This window comes from Amblyomma maculatum, chromosome 2, assembly GCF_055883805.1.
Source record: "Amblyomma maculatum isolate TAMU_Amacu chromosome 2, ASM5588380v1, whole genome shotgun sequence".
NCBI lineage: Eukaryota > Metazoa > Arthropoda > Arachnida > Ixodida > Ixodidae > Amblyomma > Amblyomma maculatum.
Window position 1 is genome coordinate 112,295,141 of NC_139345.1, and position 25,350 is coordinate 112,320,490.

General features: G+C 43.9%; 1 protein-coding gene across 1 annotated transcript; it reads right to left on the reverse strand.

Annotated features, from left to right (window-relative positions):
- Positions 1 to 1,957: 1,957 nt before the first annotated feature.
- LOC146199568 (perilipin-5-like) lies at positions 1,958 to 25,041 on the reverse strand. The gene is made up of 5 exons (XM_084592783.1): positions 24,797 to 25,041; positions 12,857 to 13,329; positions 4,939 to 5,250; positions 3,122 to 3,367; positions 1,958 to 2,308 (listed from the first exon to the last, which is right to left on the reverse strand). The coding sequence occupies exons 2-5, from the start codon at positions 13,325 to 13,327 to the stop codon at positions 2,219 to 2,221; spliced, it is 1,119 nt and encodes a 372-aa protein (XP_084448909.1). The 5' UTR covers positions 13,328 to 13,329; positions 24,797 to 25,041; the 3' UTR covers positions 1,958 to 2,218.
- Positions 25,042 to 25,350: the final 309 nt, after the last annotated feature.

Genomic DNA, 25,350 nt, shown 5'->3' on the forward strand with positions numbered 1-25,350 from the left:
CTTCCCAAATAAATGTTTTATACTACGACCACCCGCATCGGCTAAAGCTAGGCCCTCATCCGAAAGTTCTTGCATGGAAGTGTTCAATGCTTACACTTCCCTCAGCAGCCGAGAATGGTCTATAACAGTTGTCAACTACGTACTATGTTTGGATACTCTTGTGTAGCCTTCTCCATCGCAGTGCGCTTAATCCTTACAGGCTTCACTCATTATTGTACTCAAGACAAACCACCTCAAGGAATTCAGTTCATTGATTTTTCCAATGAAACATGCCAGTGGTTCATTTTCGTAGGCATGTGCAAAATTTCTTACAAATCTTTAAAATATGTGGAAACTTCAGTCAGAAATTCAATATAGAAATGACATCAGTAGTCGCTACGAAATCTGAATGCAATAAAACTACAGAAGACAGTATACCACGCGTGCTGTTTTGATAAATATAATTTGCAGCGTTCGATAGTTACTATAAGAAAGCATACTATTTGAAGTGCGAGGAACAGTGAGTTTGAATAGGAATAGTGAATAGTGAAGAAAAATATGGCTTTTTTATTTTATTGTCGCGAAATGCGTGCAACGTCGAACAAGAGAAAACGGGTTACTGTCAGCACGGAAGAACTATTAGTAACTCCGTTTATTTCTACTTTTCTTAAATCCCCAGTGACACCTCCTTCTATTCACGCGATAATGGTACTGCTCGTGCTCGGATTACATACGGAACAGTGAGTACGGGATGAAAAGCAAGGTTTACGAGGCCTCAGGCGCCTTCAGACTTCTCCAACTTGCTCCCGCAAAGCGGGCTATGATGTTCTTTCGCGCTGAATACGGCAGTTTGCCGTGTTTTGCTTCGCCTTCAGGCAGTGTTGTTACGGTGGTTTGGTCCTCGCTGCGGTGGCGTTGCTGCTGTACGTGTTTTGAACATCACCGCTCGAGGCACCAATAGGCGCTCCTGTTGTAAAAGACAGTTACTTTTTTTCTCTTATGTGTTGTTCGGATGCTCGATGTTTATGTTCACGGATGTCTGATTTTGCCCTGAACAAAATGTTTCACGTTCTAAGTATTCACGCATTAGTGAGTAAATTTTCTGCGACTTTGACCACACACATTCGTTTCGCTCGCCAGTGATTTGGTAAAGGTTTGAATGTTTCATGGTGATGACTGTTAGTACGCTAGCGGGAAACTGAGGAATTTAATATAAATTTGCTTGAAACTGCCAGAAATAAATTCATTCATATAAGGTTCATATGCTGATGTATTTCACGTCAAGCGCTTGAAGGTTTATTTTTCAAGTCTGCAAGTGTGGCGGTTGATTTTATTCGGTTATAAAATATTTGCTCCTCGAAACAACCGTACAATAGAAAGCGTTTTTTTTTTTTTTTTTTCCAGCACCTGTTACCTCTCGGTGGCGTCAAAATGTTCTCTCTCGTGATGAGAGTATTTCATTTTATTCAATATAGTACAGTTTACATTCCCATTAAATCCATATCACATAAATCATGAGATAAACTTACTCAGCGGCTTACACTTTATATTCAGATACAGACAAGCAAATATCAAAGTTTTTTATCTGTAGCTTGCCAAAGAAATCTGTGGCTGTCGTCTGTAATGAGGAGCTAGTAGTCAACTAACGCAAGCATCGCATTGTTAAGAATTGTGAACGTCAAGGTTATTATAGTTGGTTCCTGATCGTCCATACCTTTTCTTTGTTTGCGTCGAAATTTCTGTATAGGAGCTGAGACTCAACTATTCCTGTTCGAAATCTCAAACAACTCGTTCGTGAACTTTTCATAAACAGACACTGCTTCCTAGTGTTCTTCTATGACGTTTCCACCAAGCGTATGCATAGTTAGTCACTGGCAAATCTGAAAGTCAGCGATTTAAATGTTTCGTTGCAAAACGGCTAGCAAAGCCGAAGAAAGAAAGGAATACAAGTAGAAAGGTCACAAAAATAAGCATGGCATTTATTTTTTTATTTTGCAGCGCAGTCCTTTTATTGGGCATTGAAAAAGTATCGAACATTTGTTTCGATTTTGAAATCAGTTTTTGTGATTTTCGTTGTTGTTTTTTTTCAACACAAATACAAGGTTTTCTGCGTGTCAATTTCTTACTCGTTGAGGCTCAAGTGCCTCGATTGATTGATAAAATCTCTAGTAGCCCTACGCGTGCGGAAGTATATATATACACTTACTAAAACGTACACAAACAATCGAGACTGAATTCGTCATTCATCTGAATCTGTCGACGTCTCGTCATCGTCATCCTCGTCGATGCTCTCATCTTGCTCTGCAGACTTTCTGACGAAAGGTGCAGGCTGTAATGGGAAGTGACAAAAGAAATTAAGAACACTAATTCAATTGTATGAAACGACCAAATCCGTGCTTCAAACGCGGCGCTAAAACAAGTGTCTCAACACGCTTATAGAAAATCCGGTCGACCTTCATTTAGAATTCACCAACAGACGAGTTGCTTGTTTCTAAGTCAGGTATCATCAGCGCAGAGCATGCATCCTGAGCCACAGTATGCATCGTGACCTATATGCTGGAACAGGCTGTGTTCTAAACTGGAGTTCGATAAATATTGCCATCTTTTCAGATTGCCCACAAACATGCACCGCGCGTAAAGCTAGCTGCACTTCAAAAACGTAGTATGTCGGCAAATGTGCCCACACGTGAGCTCGCTATTTTGTATATCGGCTTAACATTGGAGATATTTGAAACTATCCTCAAGCATATAGCAAAATATGTTTCATAAGCACACAAAATTCCCTCCTTTTCCGCCCTATTTTACAACCCTGACTACGTTAGACATGATTTCCGAGGTTCGCAGCGCCCAATATGAACGCAACGAAAGGTCACGAACTCCTTACTGATCACGCTTAACAACTGGAACTTTGTGTTACGTCTCAATAGAGCTCTTGTATAAAAGTTAACGTCATATCGGGCAGTGAGGTCCTTATACTGCGTACGCTATTTGGGTTGAGAACCGAGTCCTGCCAAAAGGGGGTTATTATCACGCAACCAAGTTATCTTTGCCCCTTCTGGCTCAAGATAGACAGAAAATTCGTAGTTTTCCTTTACTGGGTTCTTTACTTTGTGTTGCAACACACTGATGTGTTTCAACTTACCAGGTGATTCAGGAGAGCGTCGAGGGCATCGCGGAGGCTGTCAGTGAGGTAGACAAGCTGGGCGTACACCCTGGCTACCGATTCGGAGGCAAGGTGGCCGATGGGCGCGAGCCGCTTGTTCAGTTCGGGCGAGATCTTGGAGTACGTCTCCTGGATTCCACGGGCCAGTTTCGAGTGTTCGGTGACGACGGCAACGGCTTGATTCACGGCGTTTTGGGACACGAGCAGGACTTTGCCGGGCAAGGCCTGTGGCGGGGTAAGAAAACGAAACATGCCTGCGCGTCTAGAAACCGCCGTCGATTGATGCCGGAAGCGGCAACGCGTGATACTAACTATCCCCTCGGATATAAAGCTTAAGACATTATGAATGCGAAAGCATTTTCTTTTTGGCTCACGAGTGACGCCGTCAGAGCGTGTCATCAGTGCGCATCACCAAAGCCTGTAACCACAGTCCGTCGTGATTAAATGACACTAAAGGGAAAAGAAATCTTGTCCACGCCCAGGAATAGAACCACTGTACTTCCGTGTCCCAACGAGCGAGCTAATCACTGCACTGCGTCGATATGGTTTGTTTGTTGTCTGTCTGTCTGTGTCTGTCTGTATGTCTGTCTGTTTGTTTGTTTGTTTGTTTGTTTGTTTGTTTGTTTGTTTGTTTGTTTGTTTGTCTGTCTGTCTGTTTATCTGTTTGTTTGTTTGTTTGTTTGTTTGTTTGTTTGTTTGTTTGTTTGTTTGTTTGTTTGTTTGTTTGTTTGTTTGTTTGTTTGTTTGTTTGTTTGTTTGTTTGTTTGTTTGTTTGTTTGTTTGTTTGTTTGTTTGTCTGTCTGTCTGTTTGTTTGTTTGTTTGTTTGTATATTAACTCTACGCCGACTTCCTGCGAAAGTGTCCATAACTCTCCTTGTCTAGCATAAGGACTCCAGAAGGAGTTGAAGCAAACAAAAAAAAAGATAAAGCCATTTAAAAGACAAATTACTATGAATAAAAAAAAAACGAAACAACAAGGAAATGACGCAACAGCAACAACACCCACGATTTCGCATTTCTCCAGTTCAGGTTCTGCAGTGCTCTCAAATTCTCTTTAATTGTCTTTGCTCCGTGCACCCCACGCACGACCAGAAGTTTGTGCTTCGAGAATATTGCAACACCACCCGAGTGTTACGAAAGAGGGAGGGTGCACCCCCAAGATTCGGCGATTGCTTGAAGAATTACCTTACTACGAACTTCGTGCCGATGGGAACTCGTTACTTTAGTTAACATTTCATAGTTTCCTCGAAAGTTAAAAATAGTACATGCGTCGAAAAGGCTTTATCGATTGAAGTTCTTCGAGAGTGGGTGGACACCTAATAACAAACATAAAGGAGGGGGCGAGCTTCAAAAAGCGATACAAGTACAAAGGCACATTCGACAGTATCGGCAATATCGCTGTGTGAATTGACAAATAATGAGGTAATCGCTCAAAACAATAAACACACCTTATCTTTCAATTTCAATTCAGCTGTTTGCTGTTCATTAGGCACTAAATTTTTATTACAAGCGCTGAAGCGCTCGGAAATGAAGTTCATGCCAAAACTTCCGTACTATCGGTTTAACGGGAAATTGTGTTCACGCAGTATTTGTTCTCGGCATTCTCTATACCATAGAGGTGGTGGCTTCTATCATCGAAATTCGCATAGATTCTTAAGTCCCATGTCTTGATTTCTCAGCTGGCACCAGAGATGCAGACTGCTTTCGTGCTTGGTTACAGGGCACATACACTATGATTATATACAAACTATACATCTTGCTGTAGTATACGTAGATACAGTGTACAGTAAGAGCACCTTGACTGTCTCCGGGTTGGGGTCGTTGAGCAGAGCCTTGAGCCAGCCGGCGTCTGAGTGCAGTTCGTCGAGGATGTCCTTGAAGCTCTTTGTGTTGTCCAGTAGGCCATCCTTCATCTTGTTGAGCAGCCCCAGCGCTTGCTGCAGCTGGGTAGCCAGCTGCGAGGCGCGCTGCTGGAACAGCTGGTACTGCTGCTGGCTCTTGAGGGACACGTACTGGCGCACCTTGTTGCTCACATTGGCCACGCGGCGAGGTAGCTCGGAGTCCTCATAGCGGCTCTGCTCGACAGAGGCGCCCAAGGTAGCAAGCTCCTGCGACGGGCAACAAGCGACGAATATGTAAAAACTCATGCGGGTCATCGTTGACAAAATGCATAGCTGCCGATCATGGCGTGCGGCCATGGACAAAACTTTCTGGGGTGTGGATTCTCGTTACAAATTTACTTCTTCGTGGTTAGGAAAAGTAGCTCAATGAAATTAGCATGCACGAGGAAACATGTGAGCTTCATCAGCTGGGTTGAATAACTTGTTGGCTACAGAGGTCACGCAGAAATCATTTCTTTTCCTCAAATTCGCATCCCGCAAACATTTCTTGATGACTCTACACTTTGTTAGTCGCTGGTTAATTACAAAAAAATAACAACTTTCAAAGGCATTTTCCATTTCAAACCACTAAACCAGTCGAATAAGATTAATCCGACTCCATCAGCCCGAAAAAGAAAATTATCGAAGTAGCAAGGCCACTAGGAGAGATCACAACTGACCGCTCAGTACACCTCCGCTGACTACAAGGCGAACTGGACTCAGTGCGTCAACATTAATGCACAGAAGTAATAGAATGAAATATACTGAGAGGAAGCATCACTATACACTGCTAGCGAAGGTCTTTTTTGGTGACACGATAGCCTTGTAAAGCGCCGACTGTGGCGTTCGAACGACGAACGCCGAAGAAACGCTCTATAGAGAATAAAATCATATACCCTAGGCGCTAGGATTTTTAAATAAATAGTTCTAAGAACTCGTACATGCACCATCAAGTCACTTATTAGAAGAATATCTAGGTAACGACCTGTTTGGAATTAACTGCTCCATTTTCTACCTAGCATGGCTTCTAAAGGTTGAATTCAAGGGCCGGAGTGAAAAGCAGTACGTCGAGAAAACGCCCCCTCCCCAACTCCCTCCTCGCCTCCCGCAGAAAAAATACCTATACGCAAAACTATTCCAAGTACTTTGTGTGAGGACTCACTGATTAGCGGAAAAGTGCCCTAGGGCATGCTCTTCGTAGTTTTGATGGCCGGCCATGTTTCACTCCTATGCAAATTAACCTATGTACTGCTTTTACCAGCAAAGAAGCCGTGTGTAATTCCAAGCACAGTTCATATCAGTGCCACTTTTTCAACCCGATAGATGTCAGTAAAAGCAAAAAAAAAATGCAACTTATTGAATGCCAAAAGGTTAAACAACTGCCGAATAGGAAACACCCCACAGGGAAGAGAACACGACATGACTATTAATATAAACAGCGCGAACAAGAAGACACAGGACAAGATAACAGGAAGCCACAGTACAAGCGCGGTTCCTGTGTCTTCTTGTTCGTGCTGATGAAATTAATAATGGATGTTTACCAACTCGCCCAACAAAGTATCTTGGTAACACAACACGAGGCAGTTAGTTAGGCGGATGTTAGACGTAGGCCATTCGCCAACCTCGTATCGTGTTCTCTTCTTTAGGCAATGTTTCCTGTTCCGCTGTTATTTTACCTTTAATATGAACCAACTAGCTCAGATCCAGACCGTTCTGCATTATCGAATGCATCCAAGGCTAGCGTTTTCATGTGGAAGAGCGAGCATTAATGTATGAAGGCTTGTTTTTCACCCTAAGGCCACTATATTTGGACACATTCGATAGGTTCCCGGTAGCCTTGCCATGGATAAGCTTCTGGAAGACGCAGGTGAAAGTTGTAGAGCGTTATTCAGCAAAAAAAAGATAATCGTTGATGTTTGAATAGCAAAGCGATAGCGCTGTTTTCGACAACACTGGCCTGATACTGTCTGCACTGGCCTCATGTATGCACCTAGCTACGTATTCACATTCTGACGCACTCCGAAACGTATCCTTCACGTTTTCTTTACAGCCGTTTTCGAATCATGAATAATCTTCTTTGCGCGCTATCTGAACTGCCGACTAATGTGGCATACTTCTTTTTGGTTACTTCCCTTTACGATGTCTTAAGAAAATTAATTCCGTTTCACCGGAGCGTATATGGCCATGCAGCGCAAAATTGTGCTGGAACAAGATCGTCTTTTGCCATGCCAGAGATATGAAAAAATGAGCAAGAAGGAAAAACTACACCGGTCATCCCGGTAATAGCATTGATCCAGCTACCATTTATGAAATATAAGTCTGCCTCTTCGAAAAACATGTAGTTCTTCGCCTTGCGAGCCCTCAGTAAAGAGGAGTAAAGATTCGTGGAGAAATGTGGGGAATTAGATGCATAAATTTCCAAACTTTCGTACAGAGCGAGTTCTGGGATCCTCTTCAATTATCTTCTCCGCCTAACCTATTAGCACAAACAGGGAGTCGTATCGCTTTCCCGACGACAAATCAGTGAACGACTTAAAATTGTCTCGGCAACTTTTTTCATTATGGTTGTCATTAGGTGAAAAGTAAGAAGACTCAATTAGCTCCTTCATTACAACCTGCCTCGAAAACTTTCTAAAAAATAACCTATAAATTGCTTGATTAGAAGGCTCAGGTGTGTCCACGAAAATGGATGCCACCCGAATTAGATGTGGGAACTTTTGCTACCTTTTCAAAAAGAGAACCACGATCCAAAAAACTTTAAAAAGGTACTTTTCGACAGAATCTCAGTGCAGTCTTTTAAACGAAGTATCTAGCGAGTATGTGAGCGAGAATGGATAGCAAGACAGCTGGAAAGCAAGATAACGAGTGTGCCGGCACGACGTCGATGGGAAAGCTCTCACATAAAAGATATAGGAGAGCGCGCCACTAACGTCTGAGGTCACGTGACAACACGTCTACTTGAGCCAAAGAGCAAAGCCTTCGCTCCGCCTCGTGTTATAACACCACTTAAAACGTTTCCCTGGCAAAAAACTTCTTTATCAAACCGAATCTTTCTTCCTGTCGCAAACGCCGACAACTGCAATTACGTAATTAATATGCACGTGCGTGCCGCTTTAAGTTCCTAATTGTTGTGCCTGATATGGATCATCAGCGCTAACTATGCCAATCAGTTTTACAACCATTGATGACAGCAACATTTTTAAACTTTTTTTGTTTGCTTCCGTACTCCCTTTACATGCGTCACTGCCGATGATGTGAGAAGTTAGATAACTTGTTATTCAATATACAACTAGGACGCATTCAGCCGCATTACATTCGAATTTATTTCACTATCACCATGTTTGATGTAGTCACTTGTAGCTGCTTATCAGATAAATCGACTCCACAACTTACAGAACCTGGTGGTTCTTTTTGTGAATACCAAAGCAGTGAGAATTTTGCTCGCTGCAAATGGCATTCCTTTCACATTACCCTGTTATATTTTATTCCTTGTTGTAAGTGCGTGTTGCATTGTACTTTGTTATATTAATAAGTAAAGCTTTTTATTCTATTTGCTATATTGTTTGGTATATTAGTGGGATGCGGCATATCACAATGTGCTGCATTCTATTGCGTTGTGTCATTTATACTGTGATGCAAATAGAACTGTGAAATTTGGGCAGAAAGCACTTCTGTATGTCAATCAAATAAGGAATCAACATTGCAGTGTACTGCATCACATTGTATTATACTGTACTGTTCGTTAGCCGCTGATGATCTGCCTTCCTGAAATTGAATGAAAATTCAGAACTCCACGAAGCAACACAGACTGGTAAAAACGGGTTCGCTTAGAGTAAGAAGAGGCAACACAAAAGCGCAGTGCTTAGCCGTGAATCCTTCCCAACTCGCCCATCTAGCAACTGCCTTGAAAAAAAAAAAAAGAAAAAAAGAAAAGCCCCGAGAGAGCCGCCTCGACTCCTTTTAAGCCAAAAAAGACGCTATGACGTCAGCCTCTCTCTCTTCCCCTCCATCTCCCTTCCTTTCGCTGCAGACGCCAGTTACAGAGAGTCTATTCCTGTAAGGTCATTGTATCAGTCTCCATAGATAAGGACGATGCGGGATCATGCAGCCGACTGACTCCATGTGGAACAACGGTCATTTTCTTTGTATTCCGCCCTGAAACTACGCACAAAGCAAATTCCTCCACGTGCTCTTCCACTCCTCTCTATGCCCGCTTTGATCTCACCGAGAAATGCCAACCTTTCTTTGTGTGCTTTGTGTGCATATAAAGAAAGGTCACAAATTCTTTTGATCAGGGAGTAACCAGCCCGTAAGGCAGAGAGTATCTGCCTTTATGCCTGTTATCCAAGACCATTTGTGTCTAAAAGAATGTCCCAAATTGCATTCAGAACTGTCTCTTAATTGATAATTACTTCTAAATTTCTAAATATCACACAATGTATATACTTCCGATAGTTCCATGAGGCTGTATAAAGTATTAATCTCGTTTACTTTGTCGCTCGTCCCGATGATAAACGCTTTGTTTCAAGTATATAACCTACCTTGTTCTCGCAATAACATGAACTCTGATTTACGGGGAGAATTAATCGGAAAATGAAGTAACTATCCCCTAAACCGGTTTTCATGTAATGCTGTCGGTTCAGCGATTGCTCTAGCGTGTAATGCTGTCACATAAATTGAAGAACTTTGCGGGGTCTAGTTACGCATGCAACTATACTGTATGCAACCTAGCGTGAGCAGGGCGCGTTGATTGATGCGCGTTGCAGCAATGCGCAGCCAACATTGCATACGTTCGTACGTGGGTGAGACGTGGCAAAAGGCTTTGCATGGTCGAAACACCCATAAATCATAGTGGATTGCCTGTCAAGCATGACTCGCTTCAATCACGCAAGTTGCCTCTTTCCGAGAGTTTTCCCGTCGCGTGTCTCTATTTCTGTGTGGATGCTTGGAGAAAAACTGCTCAATCATGCGGCCCGGAAGTCCCGCTCCTTTTTGTTGTTGTTGTTGTTGTTGTTGTTGTTGTTGTTGTTGTTGTTGTTGTTGTTGTTGTTGTTGTTGTTGTTGTTGTTGTTGTTGTTGTTGTTGTTGTTGTTGTTGTTGTTGTTGTTGTTGTTGTTGTTGTTGTTGCTGTTGTTGTTGTTTTGTTTTGTTTTTTGTTCGGGCAAATATTGTTATAGTAGGACACACCTTAAGTAATCGTAAAAGAGACGCGAGAGCGGCGATAATGGTAGTTTTGCGGTATAGAAAAAGTTTCGATTTCATGTCCAAGCCAAACGCGAACGAATCCGAAATGATGTGTACTATTACAAAGTACCAGGTTGTATGGTGTAGCATTAATTAACAAGCACCTGTCCACCTCGGCATAAGCGGCAGGAATCGCACCTGCTAACTGCCAGCACTTAAAAGAGCGTTCACAAAGCTGCAAGTAAGTTGTGTTACAATTGTAAGCTCTCGGCACACTTCAGCAGCCACATGAGACCGCAGTAGTAATGCGGTATAAAATTTTACATACAATCCTGCAGCCTCTTGAGTATGTCGGGAACAGCACATTTTTCTGCCTCGCTGAACACGCGGCCCAAAGAAACTTTACGGAGGCTGGACAAAGAACTTTCGTTGTTTCTGGGCAAATTACAATGCAAAAGTTCTATGAGAAAAGCCATTTGTTAACGTTATTCTCTAACCATACTGGTGCGTGATAATTACCCGCTCTTCACACCTGAATTTCCCCGAGGTATCCTTGCTTCCGTAAAAAGCAAGTTAGAGCAGGCGCATAGCATATCTCTTAAAGAAAGGACTTCAATAATAAGGCAACTTAATTATGCAGCATTTCTGTTTTTCATGCATAGAGTAGAGACTGAAAAACTGTAGAGCACCTAGGCGCCTCTCACGTTTTCGCCCAATCAGCTCCATACGATGAAGATGGAGACGTTAAGAAAAGCTACACACAGCAAAAAGGGGACGGGTGAGATCGGGGCTCAGCCTTAAGTGACTCCCTGATCCCGCGAAGCCGCGTAATTGATGGCTTCTTCGCTAAGGCGAGGCGCTTAAGACGTCGTAAAACCCGGGATCCGCTTTACCCTCCAGCGAGTGATTAAAAGCGCCGTCCGTCTCGCGTTGAGTGTCGCGATAAATGAGCTGGTTCCGGAAGGCTGCTCGCACACGGTTGCCGCGTGACGTTCAGTTGACGCGCACTCACCGCGGAAATAGGCGTCTTCCGGAGAGCACGACCGAACGCTGGACTTTCAGCTCATCGATACGTATTTTGCGCTATAGCCTCCGTAAATGAGCATGTCAGTTCGTTCACCCGCAAAGAGTCGTCGGAAAGAAGAAAAAAAAAGGGGGGGGCTTAGTAGTCGTTGAAGCTTTATAGACCAGTGCAAACAAAGCAAGAACAAAGATGGTTCACTGTTTACCGAGTATGTGCATCGCGTTCAAGGCCATGAAAGTTCCCCAGAATGGCAGATTGTGGGATTAGTTGGTACATGATGCCCGGGAACAGCAACACCTCACAGGGCCCGCAGTACAAGAAATTCATCTCAAATAACAGATTGGTTAGTGCCTCTGTTTCTGGATGCCATGAAAGTGTTGCTTCTATGTAATAAAAGGACTCGACGGCGAAAGAAAAAGCCTTATAGTCATATTATTACCGAACTCTGCACGGAGGTCACGTGTCAAAATTATAATCCTTGAACGGCATTCAGGTCAGGCGTTGACTTTTTGTCGTGCCACTTGTGGTAGTAAAACGGAATGGTCATTTCCTCTCAAAACGCATGTAAGATGAAGAAAGAAGGATGCAGCGAGTCGCTGACTATGCAACTCATTCGCACCACCGCCTTCTAAGAACTGTCTTCAGAAATCAACCGGATCGGTATTCGGGAATCGAAATTGCGTGCGAAGGCTATAACAACAGGCCATTGGCTGCCGCTTATTCGAGGCATTCACTGAAGATGCGTGACTTTTGATCGTGGCTTCGTATTCACTTTTCCGAAACACCGAAACGCGTGGTACGAATAAATTACACTTAACGCTGCGCTTGCACCCCTGCCTTTTCCAGGAGGTTTCTATCGGCCCAAGGCGACCAACAGCGCAATATCCTACAAAGAGATAGATTAATTTAGAAGCGGTAGCAGACTAGAGCAATAACTACCCGTTGTATAGATACCCGTTGTTTTCCCATATACTCCGAGTTATTTCCCAAAGTTCCGAATAGTACCAGTGAAACCCTGATTTCCTTGCAGATTTATGAACCGAACACGGTGAACACACCTCGTCAAAGCAGGCCTCCTTAATTTATTCTGAATATACGCGCGCCTTGACTCTGCATCGTGTAATTCCTATCACAAGAAAAACAAATAATCGCTCTAACTTAATGGTTGTGCTATCATGCCATGTTCTTTTCTTTATGCTCGGCACGCTACATTTATAGTCCAATTTCTTGCCGCACTTTTATACGTAAACTTGAATTGTCATTCTCATCTGTCTCCACGTTCTTTCTACTTAGGTTGCGCAATATTTAAGGTTCTGAAAGAGTAATGCGCCACAAAACAAAGCTACAGTAGCGCCCCAGCAAACTCCTGCCAGATCTCCATGTAATTATCCTCCCCAAGATTCTCAAGCTTTCGCCATCTCATCTCCATCGTCTATGCTGCAGTTTTCAGCTAGAGCTGTGCAGCAACCAAAGCGGTAGCCGATGGCAACTCTTGCCTTTCCAGAGAACCCTTGTATTGTGTCCTCGTGTCGCCTCGTCCATACACAGCCATTAATGTAGCCTTGCCATCTAATCTCCGCATGTGTATACTAATGTTACTAACACCATTTAAAACAAGATGAATACCTTGTCCAAGGTGTCTTCCGCCACGGCCAGCGCGTTGATGGTCTGCGTGCGCGCTTGTTGGCTCCAGGCGTTGTACGCGTTGGCCAGCGTCTCGCGAGGGTGGCTCACAGCTCGAACGGCCTGCGAGGCCAGGCTGACGCCGTACTCTCGCGCGTCCTTGATGATGGCCTGCGGTGAGTTCTCCTTGACGGCCGGGTAGCTTTGCTCGATGCGGTCCAGCCCCTTGCAGGCCAGGCTGTCCACGTAGCTGATGGGCCCTGCCAGCTTCCCAAGCAGCGGCAGCGAGTGGCCAACGGCGTAGGCCGCGGACTTCTCGGCCGTGCTCAGTGTGTAACCCAGCAGGCCACTGCTGTCCTTGACGTGGTTGTAGGACTGCTTGGCCGTGTCCAGGGCACTCACCACGGCGGGAAGGCTGGCCACGCGGCTGACGAAGTGGCTCCGAATCACCGGCTGGCTCGTCGTCTCAGGCATGACTGCGGAAAGGAACAGTTCAGTATTGCTGTTGCTACTTCTGCTGCTGTTTAGTCCATGGTCGATTAAACTCAATCATTAAAAATGTTTTCTTTGTCCCTTTCTTGCCCAAAAACGCACCAGCTGGTCTGTTCTACTATATCTGCGCAATTATTGTTCATGCGATGCTAGACACTTGGCATAGTGTCTATCATCAAATCGTCACAAAACTAACTCATTATTTACAGAATGTATCGTCAGTGAGTTGAGCTTTTACTGATTGAATAAGTACCATACCGGAGAATAAATACACATCAGGTTACTGAATCTTCAGGCAGTAGCATGAACAAATAAAGTGGCTTCTTCAATGTGGTCAAACAAGTAAAAATCAGACTTCTCATAGCGTGAGCAGGTCCTTGAGCACCAGCTTTTAGTGTTCAAAATGTGCACGCTTTTAACGAAGAAATGAGAGGCCATTTTTGGGTGTGTTACCGAACTAAGAAGATTTATTTTCTAAACGCTTGTAATCATATTCTTTCTAATTCTCCTTTTCTTCATTGTAGTACTATTATGCTTATCGATTTTATTTGGTACTCATAATTATGTGGATATTTTATTTTACTTGCAGTTTGCTGTATTCTTGCATATGTATCCAATTGTAGCAGTAATGTTGCGTTTATATCATTATTGTTCCTTTCAATCCTTGATCCTCTATGGCTGAACCTGAGAGTAATATTTGTATTTGGACCAGCCACTAGCCTACTGAGCTATCAGTCCAAACAGGGTTTGTACATATTTGATTTGGTCAATAAATTTCGTTGAAAAAAAAAACATAAGTGCTGACCAGAACACATCATTCGGAACACAATTCGTTCCTTAAGATCTAAATTAATTTTTTTTTCGGTGTTTCCACACACTTGCGTTGGGGAGGGTTGTAAAAGGCAGCCACCTTTTCGCAGAAGAAGAAAAAATTGCGATAATGAACTGACCACGAGATACTTCCCACAGCACAGCTCCGGCTTCGAATGTGCACAACATATTTTGAAAAACAGCGAGTTATTACTAGTGACTATAAATGACCGCAACCAATATTACAGCCAAATCAAGGTGCTCCGCCACGGCGGTGCAGTGGTTAGGGCGCTCGACTGCAGATCCCGAAGGTGAGGTTTTGGTCCCTGGCTTGGCAGCCACGTTTCGACGGAGGCGAAACTCAAGGCGTCCGTGTGCTGTGCGATGTTAGTGTAGTACGTTAAAGATCGCAAGGTGGTTAAACTTTTCTGAGCCCTCCACTGCAGACTAGCATGACCTGCTTTGGGACGTTAAACTCTAAGAACCAAACCAAACCAGTCATGTCATGACAATCACATGCAAAAAAATGGAAAACATTTTTATATAAAGCCACATGATAGTAGTTTGTTTCGTGTTTATTTCAATCAATATAAAATCATGTGAGCTAATGTGAGTTATGCTGGGGAATTCCAGACGTTACCCGCCATTCCGGAGATACGAATAAGCCGCAGCAGCAACCCCATTGCTCTGTAGTCTGTAATACTAGCTGAGAAGCCTTGACGGTATCCACGGTAATAATGTGCTATGAATTTAATAGCGAGCCTGGATATGCAGCTCCAAGAGACGAGGACAAAGCACGAAAAATAGACAGGACTGCAGATGTAAACTAACGAGAATTTTTAGAGAGAGGGGAAGCCTTTATATGCCATTTATAAGCCAAGCTTAACTTAAGTTACCCCAAAAAATTCTATAAAGAACAGAACTTAGCAATTTTATTTCTTTTGTTTTCAGCGAGCATGCAACAAATCAGCGTACATGGACAAAGAAGGCGGAGTCGGACAAAGGTTGATGAACTACGGCTAGTTGTTCGGGAAATGTGAAGGTGAACTAAATTAAATGAACCTAGCCTGGATGAAAACAGTGACGTCGTAGGACGACAACTCCATAAAGTTTCAATGAGCCTAGCGCAGAGCCATGGGTTGTACAGTGAAGATAAACCACCAAATGCTTTAGCTGCCCATTTTCATTAGCTATTCAGGAAAAAGATAACAGCGCATACCACTGCACACGATAGTGTATCAGTCGTGAAAAACAATAATAAGAAATAACCGCAGTATTTTGTTGCACCCTGCATAATTACAAATTATTCAGAACAAAATAAATGAAACACCACTTATTTCTGATGCGTCAGTTATTGCTTACATAATTATTGTCCTGCCTACACTAAACGTTAATAAAATGCACATAATAGTTATGGTTCTTTTTATTACGGCATCGTATTCTTCCTCCAGAAATTCATCGATAGTATACTGCGGCTGGAATTAGTAACTATAGCCATGCAAATAAAAGTATTTATTGCCCGTAGGGTGTGCACAAATTGCAAATTGCGAGGCACAGCCGCTTTTCCCAGAACAGCACAATCAGCAAAGATTATCAGAAAAAAAATCAAATCATTCACAAGCTGGGCCAGTTAATAATTTTTAAAAAATGTATTTTCTGTTAGGGAACGCACTTTGCAACAAAACGGTGGTCCCCATTAGCTTCAGTCATTAGTTAGCGCAGTCGTGTCCGTTAGCCCATTTTACGTAAGGACAATTTGTCTGCGACTGACCCAGAACTCGGAGTGCTGGAAAGCGATCACGTGCATTACGTGTGGCTTGTGGAGTGAGATCGGAAGGGCCGCCGCCACTTCACAGACTCGGCGAAAAGGTACAGCGTGACAATAGGGCTCGCTGGTTGATAAAGCGAAGCTGGAGTCCCATGCAGCTAGGCGCAGCTTAACGTGTAGCCTTTTTTCCATACTCCCGGCGATAACCAATATCACCGCTCTTGCCGCAATGAAACTTCGCGGAAAAAAGGAGGAACGGCCTCTCAACGGGCACTCGAGCGCCCTCTTTACAACGCGCCGCTGGAACGGCAGAACTGGGTCTCTATTCCTGTTTTGATCGTTTTTTTTTCTTGTCCCCTCACCTTTTATCTCTCTCTCTCTCTCTCTCTCTCTCTCTTTCCATTCAGACATCGTCTATTTACAGCCAGAGCAGAAAACAAAATGTTTTGCGTTTCGCACTTTGTCATCCTTTGAAGTCATCTTCAAATTGAAAGGGGTAATAACTAGCTTCGCATTGTTCTGCCGATAAAACCGTAAAGTGAAACATAATGCACAAAAAAGAAGCCACTTAATGTAAAGCAAAAGAAACTGCGTAGAAAACTGCAGGAGCTAGAATCTTGAAGGAAAGCGCCAAGGGCAAATAGCGATCTGTTCAGCTTTGCTGTTGCTTCAAAGAAAGCACTTTAACGTAAAATTACTAACGATCTCAATTCTTTTTGCGCAGTATTAACGCCTTTATTTTTTTAATCGCACTTCCAAATTTGAAGATGCGCAGCTTCGTTTTCTTCAAAGCCTGTTATCTCTTCTTCGATCTTTTCTTCTAGTTTTTCCTCCAGCGGAATCCAATCTCCAGCACAATAGGTTGGTAAACAAGGGTGAAACAATTGAGCTTCTTCCAAAATACGTGTTGAAGAAGGTGGTTTCATTCTCAGAACCGAAACCATTTGGAAGAGCGCTAAGTGAAAGAACTCTTGAAGTGCAACAGTCAGTAAAATTATAGTTACTCTCGCTTTTTCAGAAAGAGTTTATGGCGTTTCATCATAGAGACGCCAAAACCGGTTTTTAAGCTCATAAAAGTGTTTTTTGGGGGCTTGTTCTTCTTTTTATTGAAATAATACATTTACGGCGAAGTCTCACACGAAGCGATGTCCATTTTTCTGTACTATACCTGACTCTAGCACAAACTTTCAAGACGAATAAATAGTGTCCGTTTAAAGATTTCTTTAAGACGGTTATATCAGCGAACAAAGAAGCAACTCTCATACTCATGGCCTCAAGTGAAATTCGATCTGACGGCGGCACTTACCGCTGCTTTAGACCACTTGGCTATCACCGTTTTTTTTTTTTTTGTAGTCAAAAAGGCGCGATATACTGTGCACTAGAAGCGTCAGCTGCATTGGACTGAAGTATAATAAATAAATTCTCCCAATTTTTTTATAGACCCAAAACTACTTTATTTCCGTAATATGCATAAAAAGAGGCTCAACTGATATAATTCAACATTGTTCCAGATGCAGCAACGGGGAAAATCGAACAAAACTTACGGTAGCGCAGAGGCAGGACTGGTAACAAGGGTGGGATTGCACAGAATGAAATGGCAATACAATACTAAATACAAACAAAACATACGTATTGGCTAGGGCATTAAAATACTGCTTAGGCATTCTATGGGGGCTGCTGCAGTCATGAGACATTGACAGGCAAGTTACTTTTTTCTGTGCACAGGTTTAACGTTGCACCATATCCGCAACAAAAATCGAAGGAGTGACATGCACCTGCTCTCTCATGCAACGCAAGACGCCGGTAGGAACCGTCCGAAAGGATTTTCCCCTCGCTTCCGATAGTCCAGTTGGGTGAAACAGCGCCGTTAGAAAGAACATAGTATACGCTTGGCCGAACCGATCCCGTTCCCTGGCCTCGAACGTGAGAGCAGCTCGGCGCCCCTTATCCAGCACCCCCTATAGAGCTCTTCGTCTGGTTCGATCACGCTCCGTGCCCACTCGGCTTTGGTAACAAAGTGCCGACACGCAGATTTCCGATTTTTCAGGTCCTCCATCACGTCTGCGAGCGCCCACCGAAGGCAATGGAGTGCCCGAACGAGGACGCAACTTGACGCAGTGGAGGACTCTCGCATGGAGCATTGAAAATAAGTAGGCCTTTTTATCCCATGTTAAACTGCTATAATAGGATACAACTCAAGTCTGCAGCAACCTCCACACACAGTCCCTCCTTGACAGAAAGTAGTTCGTTGTTAACGCTTTTCTGGTTACCTAAATAAAAGCTAACCATCAGACCAAACTATAAGCTCAAAATTTTTTACTCATCTGGCTTGTTTGGTATAGGCAAATAGTAAAAATTAGTTACTTTAGCTGTTCAGCGGAGGAATACACCTGCCGCTTGCCAGTGCCCATAGTTAGGAACTGCTGTCTTTTTTTTTTTCTTACCCAATCGTCGTCTCCACCCACTTTCACACGGGTGGAATGCTATCCAGACGAAAGAGTACGTAGCTACTTGCACGTTCCTGCACTTTACAGCTTTTCATCAGACACCTGACTAAACTTGTCATATCATTTCAATGAACTGGGAACTATTCTGGACGAACTTTTTTAATTCACAACTTGATAAGCATACTTCAATTGTGTGGGTTAAACCACCACCCTCCCGCGGTGCGGTACTTGTTGGCGTAGTTGCGGACAAAGCGCGCGGAGCACCCCACAAATCCTTGGCGCACGTTTATTTAACCGAGCGGGAGGGCGCCCCGAGTGGAAATGCTCACGAAATTGGGGTCCACTTGCTAACATTTTTCCCACCGCATCAGTCGCAGTGGTCTCCCGTAAATTTTATTACATTTATTAAAGAATGAGCTTTTAAGCAATGGAAAAATGGGAATGGGCTAAACTTGCTGAACTTTCGCAAATTCGTGTGATGTAAGAGCGGACCAGATAGGCACCACTGATGTTCTGACGGACAGGAGGCATATGGAACTGCAAGAGCAAGGATATGCGAACTTATTTTGCGTGGGCGAAGCTAAATGCTTGGTAAAGAAAGGGATCAGTAAGCATTCATCTTCCGAAGTAGACCACTCTCATAATTTTCGCACTAAAAGAGGCCTTGAAGGAGACCTCATGCCCACGTTTTTTATTTTCGTCTCAGGCTTTTTCTCTCGCTATATTCGTTTCTAACGGTCTAGAATACACAGCGACGAGGCACGAGAAACCACGTATTCACTTTAGCATATTCGCATAATTTGATTTCCAATGATGCTACATGATTGATGCTTTCACAATATGATCTACGTGAAGAGACTGAATATAACGAAAACAAGAGCCAAGGATAAGATGCTTCGAAAAACAGTGTCGGGCAAGTTGGTTCACTTGCTTCGCGTCTAGTGATAAGTGATAAAGAGACCTGGAATGGTTGCAGTAACAGAGGCACATTATAGTATGGTATTGTAAGCGCTGGATGCTTATTGAAAACAAAAACCACAGGTACATACAAGGGCATTATAAAGGGGCAGCAGCATTTAAAAATTTGTCATTACTTTAATTACCGATATTTATCGGCTTTCGCACTAGTACTGGCATTCACTTTTAGCGAATTAGCATAAAACCGTTGTTGTTGGATGGTGCTTCGAAGCCACATAAAAGCATAACAGCAGTAGCGGTAGTAGTAATAAATTATATTTCGCAGCGAAATTAAGCGCCAAGAAGGTCAGTGGCCTGCTGAATAGTGTCAGTTGATACAGTGAAGAGGACTCCAGCCAGGCGTGCCCAGAAAAAGGGGCAGGTTCAGGACAATATAGGGGCTGAATTACGACAGCGGAAAAGGCAGCGTTCCATATTAGCCTAATTCGACGGACACTCTGGAAAGGATATGTCTGGATGGAACTGGTAGAGGAAGAGTAGCGTGAAGCGATGCAGGGATTTGTTTGCATTTCACGGAGGAAGTGATAATTCGATACGGACAGGGAAGGATCAATAACACCTAGACTGAAGGATGCTGCATGGAAGACGTGTGAGATCATCCAGAAGCTGCCTGTAGACGGTTTTCGAAATAATTGCTTCATCATTCATCGGTGAGCAGTCCCAGGTGTGTGCAGGAGTCCAGTTGTGGAAATCGTGAACGACCTAAAGAAACAGTTCACATGCGGAAATGCTTCAATGCCCAGGTATTTTCTTTAGAGTGGCCTGGATGGGGTGTATTGTTCAAAAGGAATCGTGTAAATCATCCCGCAGATAGAGGACATTCTTTTGTATTTCATTTTATTTTTTTATTTATTTTTTTTCTTTTCAGAATATGGGGAAGCGTTTAGAGCTTTGGGGCAGTCCAGGATTCTTTTCTGCGAGTACTGGCTGACTAGTGAAAAACAAAAAGTAAACGTTGACTGCCTCTGCTTTGTCGCAAGGGCGTTTTCTTAGCATCGGTAGAGCTTTCTGGTGGTGCACCAGTATGGAAAACTGCAACATATTTTAACGCACTGCAGTGAATAAACGTAAACATTCATAAGGAGTTATGCATTTTGTCAGAAGTAAGGAACTTGGGCGTTGGGATTGAAAAAATCACGAGCATGGCGCTGGCAGCTAACATAGCCGTGCACTCACTGTACACAGGACAGCCTGACGTTACTTTTAACAGAAACTGCCAACTCGGGCCTCCCTTGAGTCTTATCATATGGGAGGGTGATATCAGAATAAACCTCTGTCAGGACCGTTGCATTTGTGTTATCCCTTGGCCACGCCGGCACGTTCATAAGGAGTGGTTAAAGCGGGGCTTTATATGTGGGCTGGTGGCCTACGCTATCGCGTCATACCCTTGAAAGCGGAGCGTAAGTGTCCCCCGTAATTTTTGGTTGCGTGAGGACGCGAGACTTTTTGTCCTTGAAAACATTTTGGCTGTATACGTTTGACAAAGGTTCTAATGCGAAAGCCCTGCTTGGCTCTAACGCTGCAAAAATGTTCTCAGGAAATGCTCACACGAACCGACACTGAAGAAAAATCTGTCTCCGCCGGAAATCGAACCACTATCCCTCCTATCTCCAGCCGAGTGCGCAAACTACTGCACCGCGCCGGGCTTTTCGTTTGTTTGTTTGTTTGTTTTTATTGCATGGGAAAACTTCCGAGCAATAGAGACTAAAACAGCGCATGCCTTAAATCACTGGACTGCATAATGCAAGTGCGTTATGAAGTTGTAATTCCCTATTGTAAAAAAAAAAAGTCAAATAAAAAAATATCTTTTTGAATTGCACACGCCCTCTGTTAAAGCATGGCTTCACGCTTAGATGTTGGTGCCATGCTCGGTGCATTTCCGCTTGTGTAACAGGCCAGAGTCCATTGACCACTTGTTTATTCAGCATCGTTATTATGTGTTTGTTTTTTTGGAGGGGGAGGACATATTGCAGCGGACGCTAAAGAAGGAGATTGAAATCACGCCATAGAGCTTGCTTTTTGCCGGTACAGAAAACCCGTGGTGTGCATTATGATATGTTTGTGTTGATGGGTCTATTCAGTTTGTGGAAACTTCGAATGATGAACTGTCATGCTGAAGCACCACGGTCATCAAATAATTTGTTCCGAGAGCAGTACGCTTTGTTGCGGGGAGTGTATGCTGCGCGGAAAGTGCCGCCTAGTTGGCTACCTCGTCTCGATGCTAGTGTGTGCCTCCCGCAATTTCGACATTCGCGCCACACCGGTCTAGTGAGAAACCAACCACAGTTCTCCTTGCCCAGCGTGATGATGACATTAGCGATGAGAATGACGATGCAGTAAGTGATAATGATGATAATAGGATAATAAGGACACTGCAGTTAGTGATAATGATGTTGTTAGAAGCAATGACAATGACGGGGCATTAAATTTATAATGATTATGGCAGCTATAGTCATGGTTGTGATGAAGAAAATGACAGTAAGCATGACAATTACGATGCAGTTAGGGAAAACAGTTCTGTAAAATGAATTTCACTATTACCGCTATTACGTAGACCTAATCACCGTCTTGTAAAATTTATCTATATAGAAAGTAATGTGTTAAATGAGACAGTTTATTGTTACTTTTGTTCTTCCTCCTTAACTGCCTCATTCCGCATTCTGCCACGCATTTGTTGCGAATGTGGCCGTCAATGATGCTTCGAGTAAAGAGGGTGACTACTGTTTCACATTCCTCCCTTCCTTTATGGCATAGTACATGTCTACGCGGAAAATTGTGACAGATACTGCGTCTTTTCTATCCTATAAATCAATTTCAAACGCAGTTGATGTCTGCTGTACGCCTCCCATCACTGTAAGGCCTATCAGTGTAACGTGCTACATTATTGGGGACAATTAAGCTCATCCTTTAAGGGTATGACGCGAGAGCGTAAGCTACCAGCCACCATATAAAGTCACGCTTTAACCAAGCCGTATGAACGTGCCTGTGTGTCGTATATAGGGGTAACGAGAATGCAAATGGTTCTGGCAGGCTGATTCTGATATCACCCTCCCATATGAAAGGAGCGACCCGAGTTGGCAGCTCCTGCCTGTGGCATAGGGAAATCAATGGCAAAAGCGTGACACTTTTGCTTACAACGATGAGCCATTAAAGACTTTCGCCTTCATAATAAAAAAAAAACTACCAGCCCGTCGAAGGAGGGTCTGCGGACGTGTTTTATATTATGCCCTCTTACAATACGTGAAAAAAAAAATTCAAAAACTTTTGTCCATACTTTTCCAAAATTTCTAGGTATAAAAGCTATTAGCAAATGGCTTGTTACTTGCTCGAAGGTTCATATTTATGGGCCTTCGCTTCACATCATCACAAACGATTGGCGCTACTCAGCACCTGCCTCTCACCCTCGAAAGAGTGAGAAGCAGCAACAAACGATTGGCGACACCGGATCGTCCGCACTTAATGTGAAAGCTTATAAGCACCAACCCTTCAACAACAAAAAATTAGTTGTGGTTGAACTCTGGTTAACCCTAGTTGAATTGCGATAGCAACGGCAGAAGCTTCTTTTGCCTGCTACCTTATTCTCCTATCACGCCCTATCAGTGTAAGGTGCTACATTAATGGGGGCACTTAAACGCATCCTTTAAGAGTATGAAGCGAGAGCGTAAGCTACCAGCTCCCACATGTAAATGAGAAGGGTTCAATGCTGCTGAACTGAATGTGGAGAGAAAGCACTAGCTGCGGGTGGCCGAGCGTTCTTCGTCTTCATCTTCTTGTTCGCGGCTGTTCAATATCAAACGTGGCCCTTCCCGAGACTGCGCGACGGACCGAAACCTGGCGTAGTATTGCTATCGCAATAATAAATAATTTCGTAGAACGAATCTATTGTAATGTTAACCGTAGCACCCTACTGTGCTTTCTGTTCAACCACTAACCTTAAGAAGTAAGCTTGAACTGCATGGACAAGTCCTTTTGCCAAACAATGGATGCGAAATAATTGATGCAAACGAAAGCTTACGGTCTATAGCACGTATTGAAAAGGTTGTTGAAATTACAATGTTTTCGAGACGCATTTGGGTCGTAAGTACGCGCAATACATGGCTTTAAATGAAGGCATAGGGATGGTTGAAGCGCGTTTGGAGCAGTGTTACAACGGAAACTTTTCTAAGCGGTGCTAGTTGTGTGAAGTATGCGAAGTTGACAAACATACTCTCCTATAAGGGAGCTTTCGTTTATACAGCACCTACGTAGGGTAAAGGAAGAGGAGGTTCTTAATTAAATAGCATATGTACAACGACAGCTCTACTCGCACCTGCGTCACTCATGAAGACGCGTTTTACTGCGTCTCGCAAATTCACAGTCGAGTGAAACTCCGTGCTTGAGGGGATGGCTTCCACGGCTGACTGGCGAACGCGGACGAACTGCAATCACCTCGCGCTACCGGCTTTCTCGAAGGTGGGTCGTCATGCACTGGCTGTTCTAAAAGCATCACCTATATTTTGGGGTAGCTTCACAACGTTCCAAAAACAACATATAGATAAATATTGCATCTGTCTTTCCAACAGCGATGGCAAACCGTCACGTAGTTCATTTTGTAGGCACAGCTGTCCTTCTGAGACTTAGGTAGGACGACAAACTGTCATTGTACAGACTGAGACTAGCTGTCTGGAGCCATTTTCCAGGGAGCATATCGCCCAGACTTGTTTTGCCCTCTTGCACTCATTTCTTCTTCCTGTTTATATCCCTTCATCCCTTTTTGCCCCCATGCAGAGTATTAAACCGGTTTCTTTTGCAGGCTAACATTTCCTTCTCCTTCAGCCACTTGCTGTTCTGTGGGCACTGCGCATCTAGCGATTGGTTGCAACCGGTGGTCGTGAAGAAAGGAAAATTGCACCAACCACGCCGCGACACGAGGGAAACAGAGAAAACTCGTGGTCACCACACTAGTCAATAGGGATTGTTCCATGCTATACTCGTTTCTAAGGCTACTGTTGCGCAACTTGCCGTGCGCTTCACACGCAGCCTCGTGTCTTCTCGTCCTTGCGCCCGCGCGCGTGTGTGAGTGTAGCTGTTATTTTACTTTAGATATTAACCAACTAGCTCAGTCTAGATTTTCCTACACACAGAATACGCCCTGACCATGGCTAGCAGCGCGTGTCTTTTAAACGTTCGAATATTTTCAGATACAGACTTTTTACAACGCAGCAGGACTGCTCATACTCCGATTTTCTCGTAAACAGAGTATCACAAAGCAAATTCGTTCACTCGCCCTCTTGAGACCACGCAAAGCAAGAATCGCGCGAGGAGACGGTTGGACAGCTTAGTTTTACGACGTACTAAACCTTGCCTTTCTCTCTCTCCCCACTGCATTGCTCTGCGCCTGCTTAATCCCTTTAGGCACGCACCGCTTACCTCTGAGCTCGAAATTACAACAAATGCAGGCGCACTTACTTTATCCAGTAGCAGTTGAAGCTCCCAACGAGAGGACTTGGAAACAACTTGTGCGTCCTTATCTGGGCGGGCGCGACACTTTTATAAAGCCGGCCTCAGAGCTCCGCCCACGCTGGGCAACACACTCGTCGTGTGGGGGAAACGCAAAGGCGTCAAAGAGGAGAGGCGGCACTGGGATCGCACTGGGGCTCTATCGATGAACTCGAGCGTCAATCGCGTCTTGCACCAAACTTTGTAGTGGGCAGCAGAGTGAGCAAAACTTCATCTGCCTTTACTGCCGTGCCTCCATCTCCTCTTTCTCTCTCACTTCCGTTCTTTCCTTCCTTCTTTCCATCTCTCCTCTTCTCGCTGTCAGTGTGCATGTGGCAGAGAGAGGAGAGAGCGAAAGAGAAGGGGGACAGCGATTAGTTACCCCGTCTGAGTGAGAGAGGAGAGACGATAGGCCGCGTTCAGACGCCCTTATCTTGGGGCTAGGAATAACCTTTGGAATGTTTTGAGCCTCGGCGTGTCGGACACCGAGCCCCTCGTACCCAGATATCGGCGCTGGGCCCCGA

What these genes read in the sequence shown, in the direction of transcription:
- LOC146199568 (XM_084592783.1), bottom strand. Translation starts at nt 13,327, where the DNA reads ATGCCTGAGACGACGAGCCAGCCGGTGATTCGGAGCCACTTCGTCAGC. An exon ending in CGGAAGACACCTTGGACAAG is followed by an intron (nt 5,251 to 12,856) that starts GTATTCATCTTG and finishes TGCCCGTCGCAG; the next exon opens with GAGCTTGCTACCTTGGGCGC. An exon ending in ACGCTCTCCTGAATCACCTG is followed by an intron (nt 2,309 to 3,121) that starts GTAAGTTGAAAC and finishes TTCCCATTACAG; the next exon opens with CCTGCACCTTTCGTCAGAAA.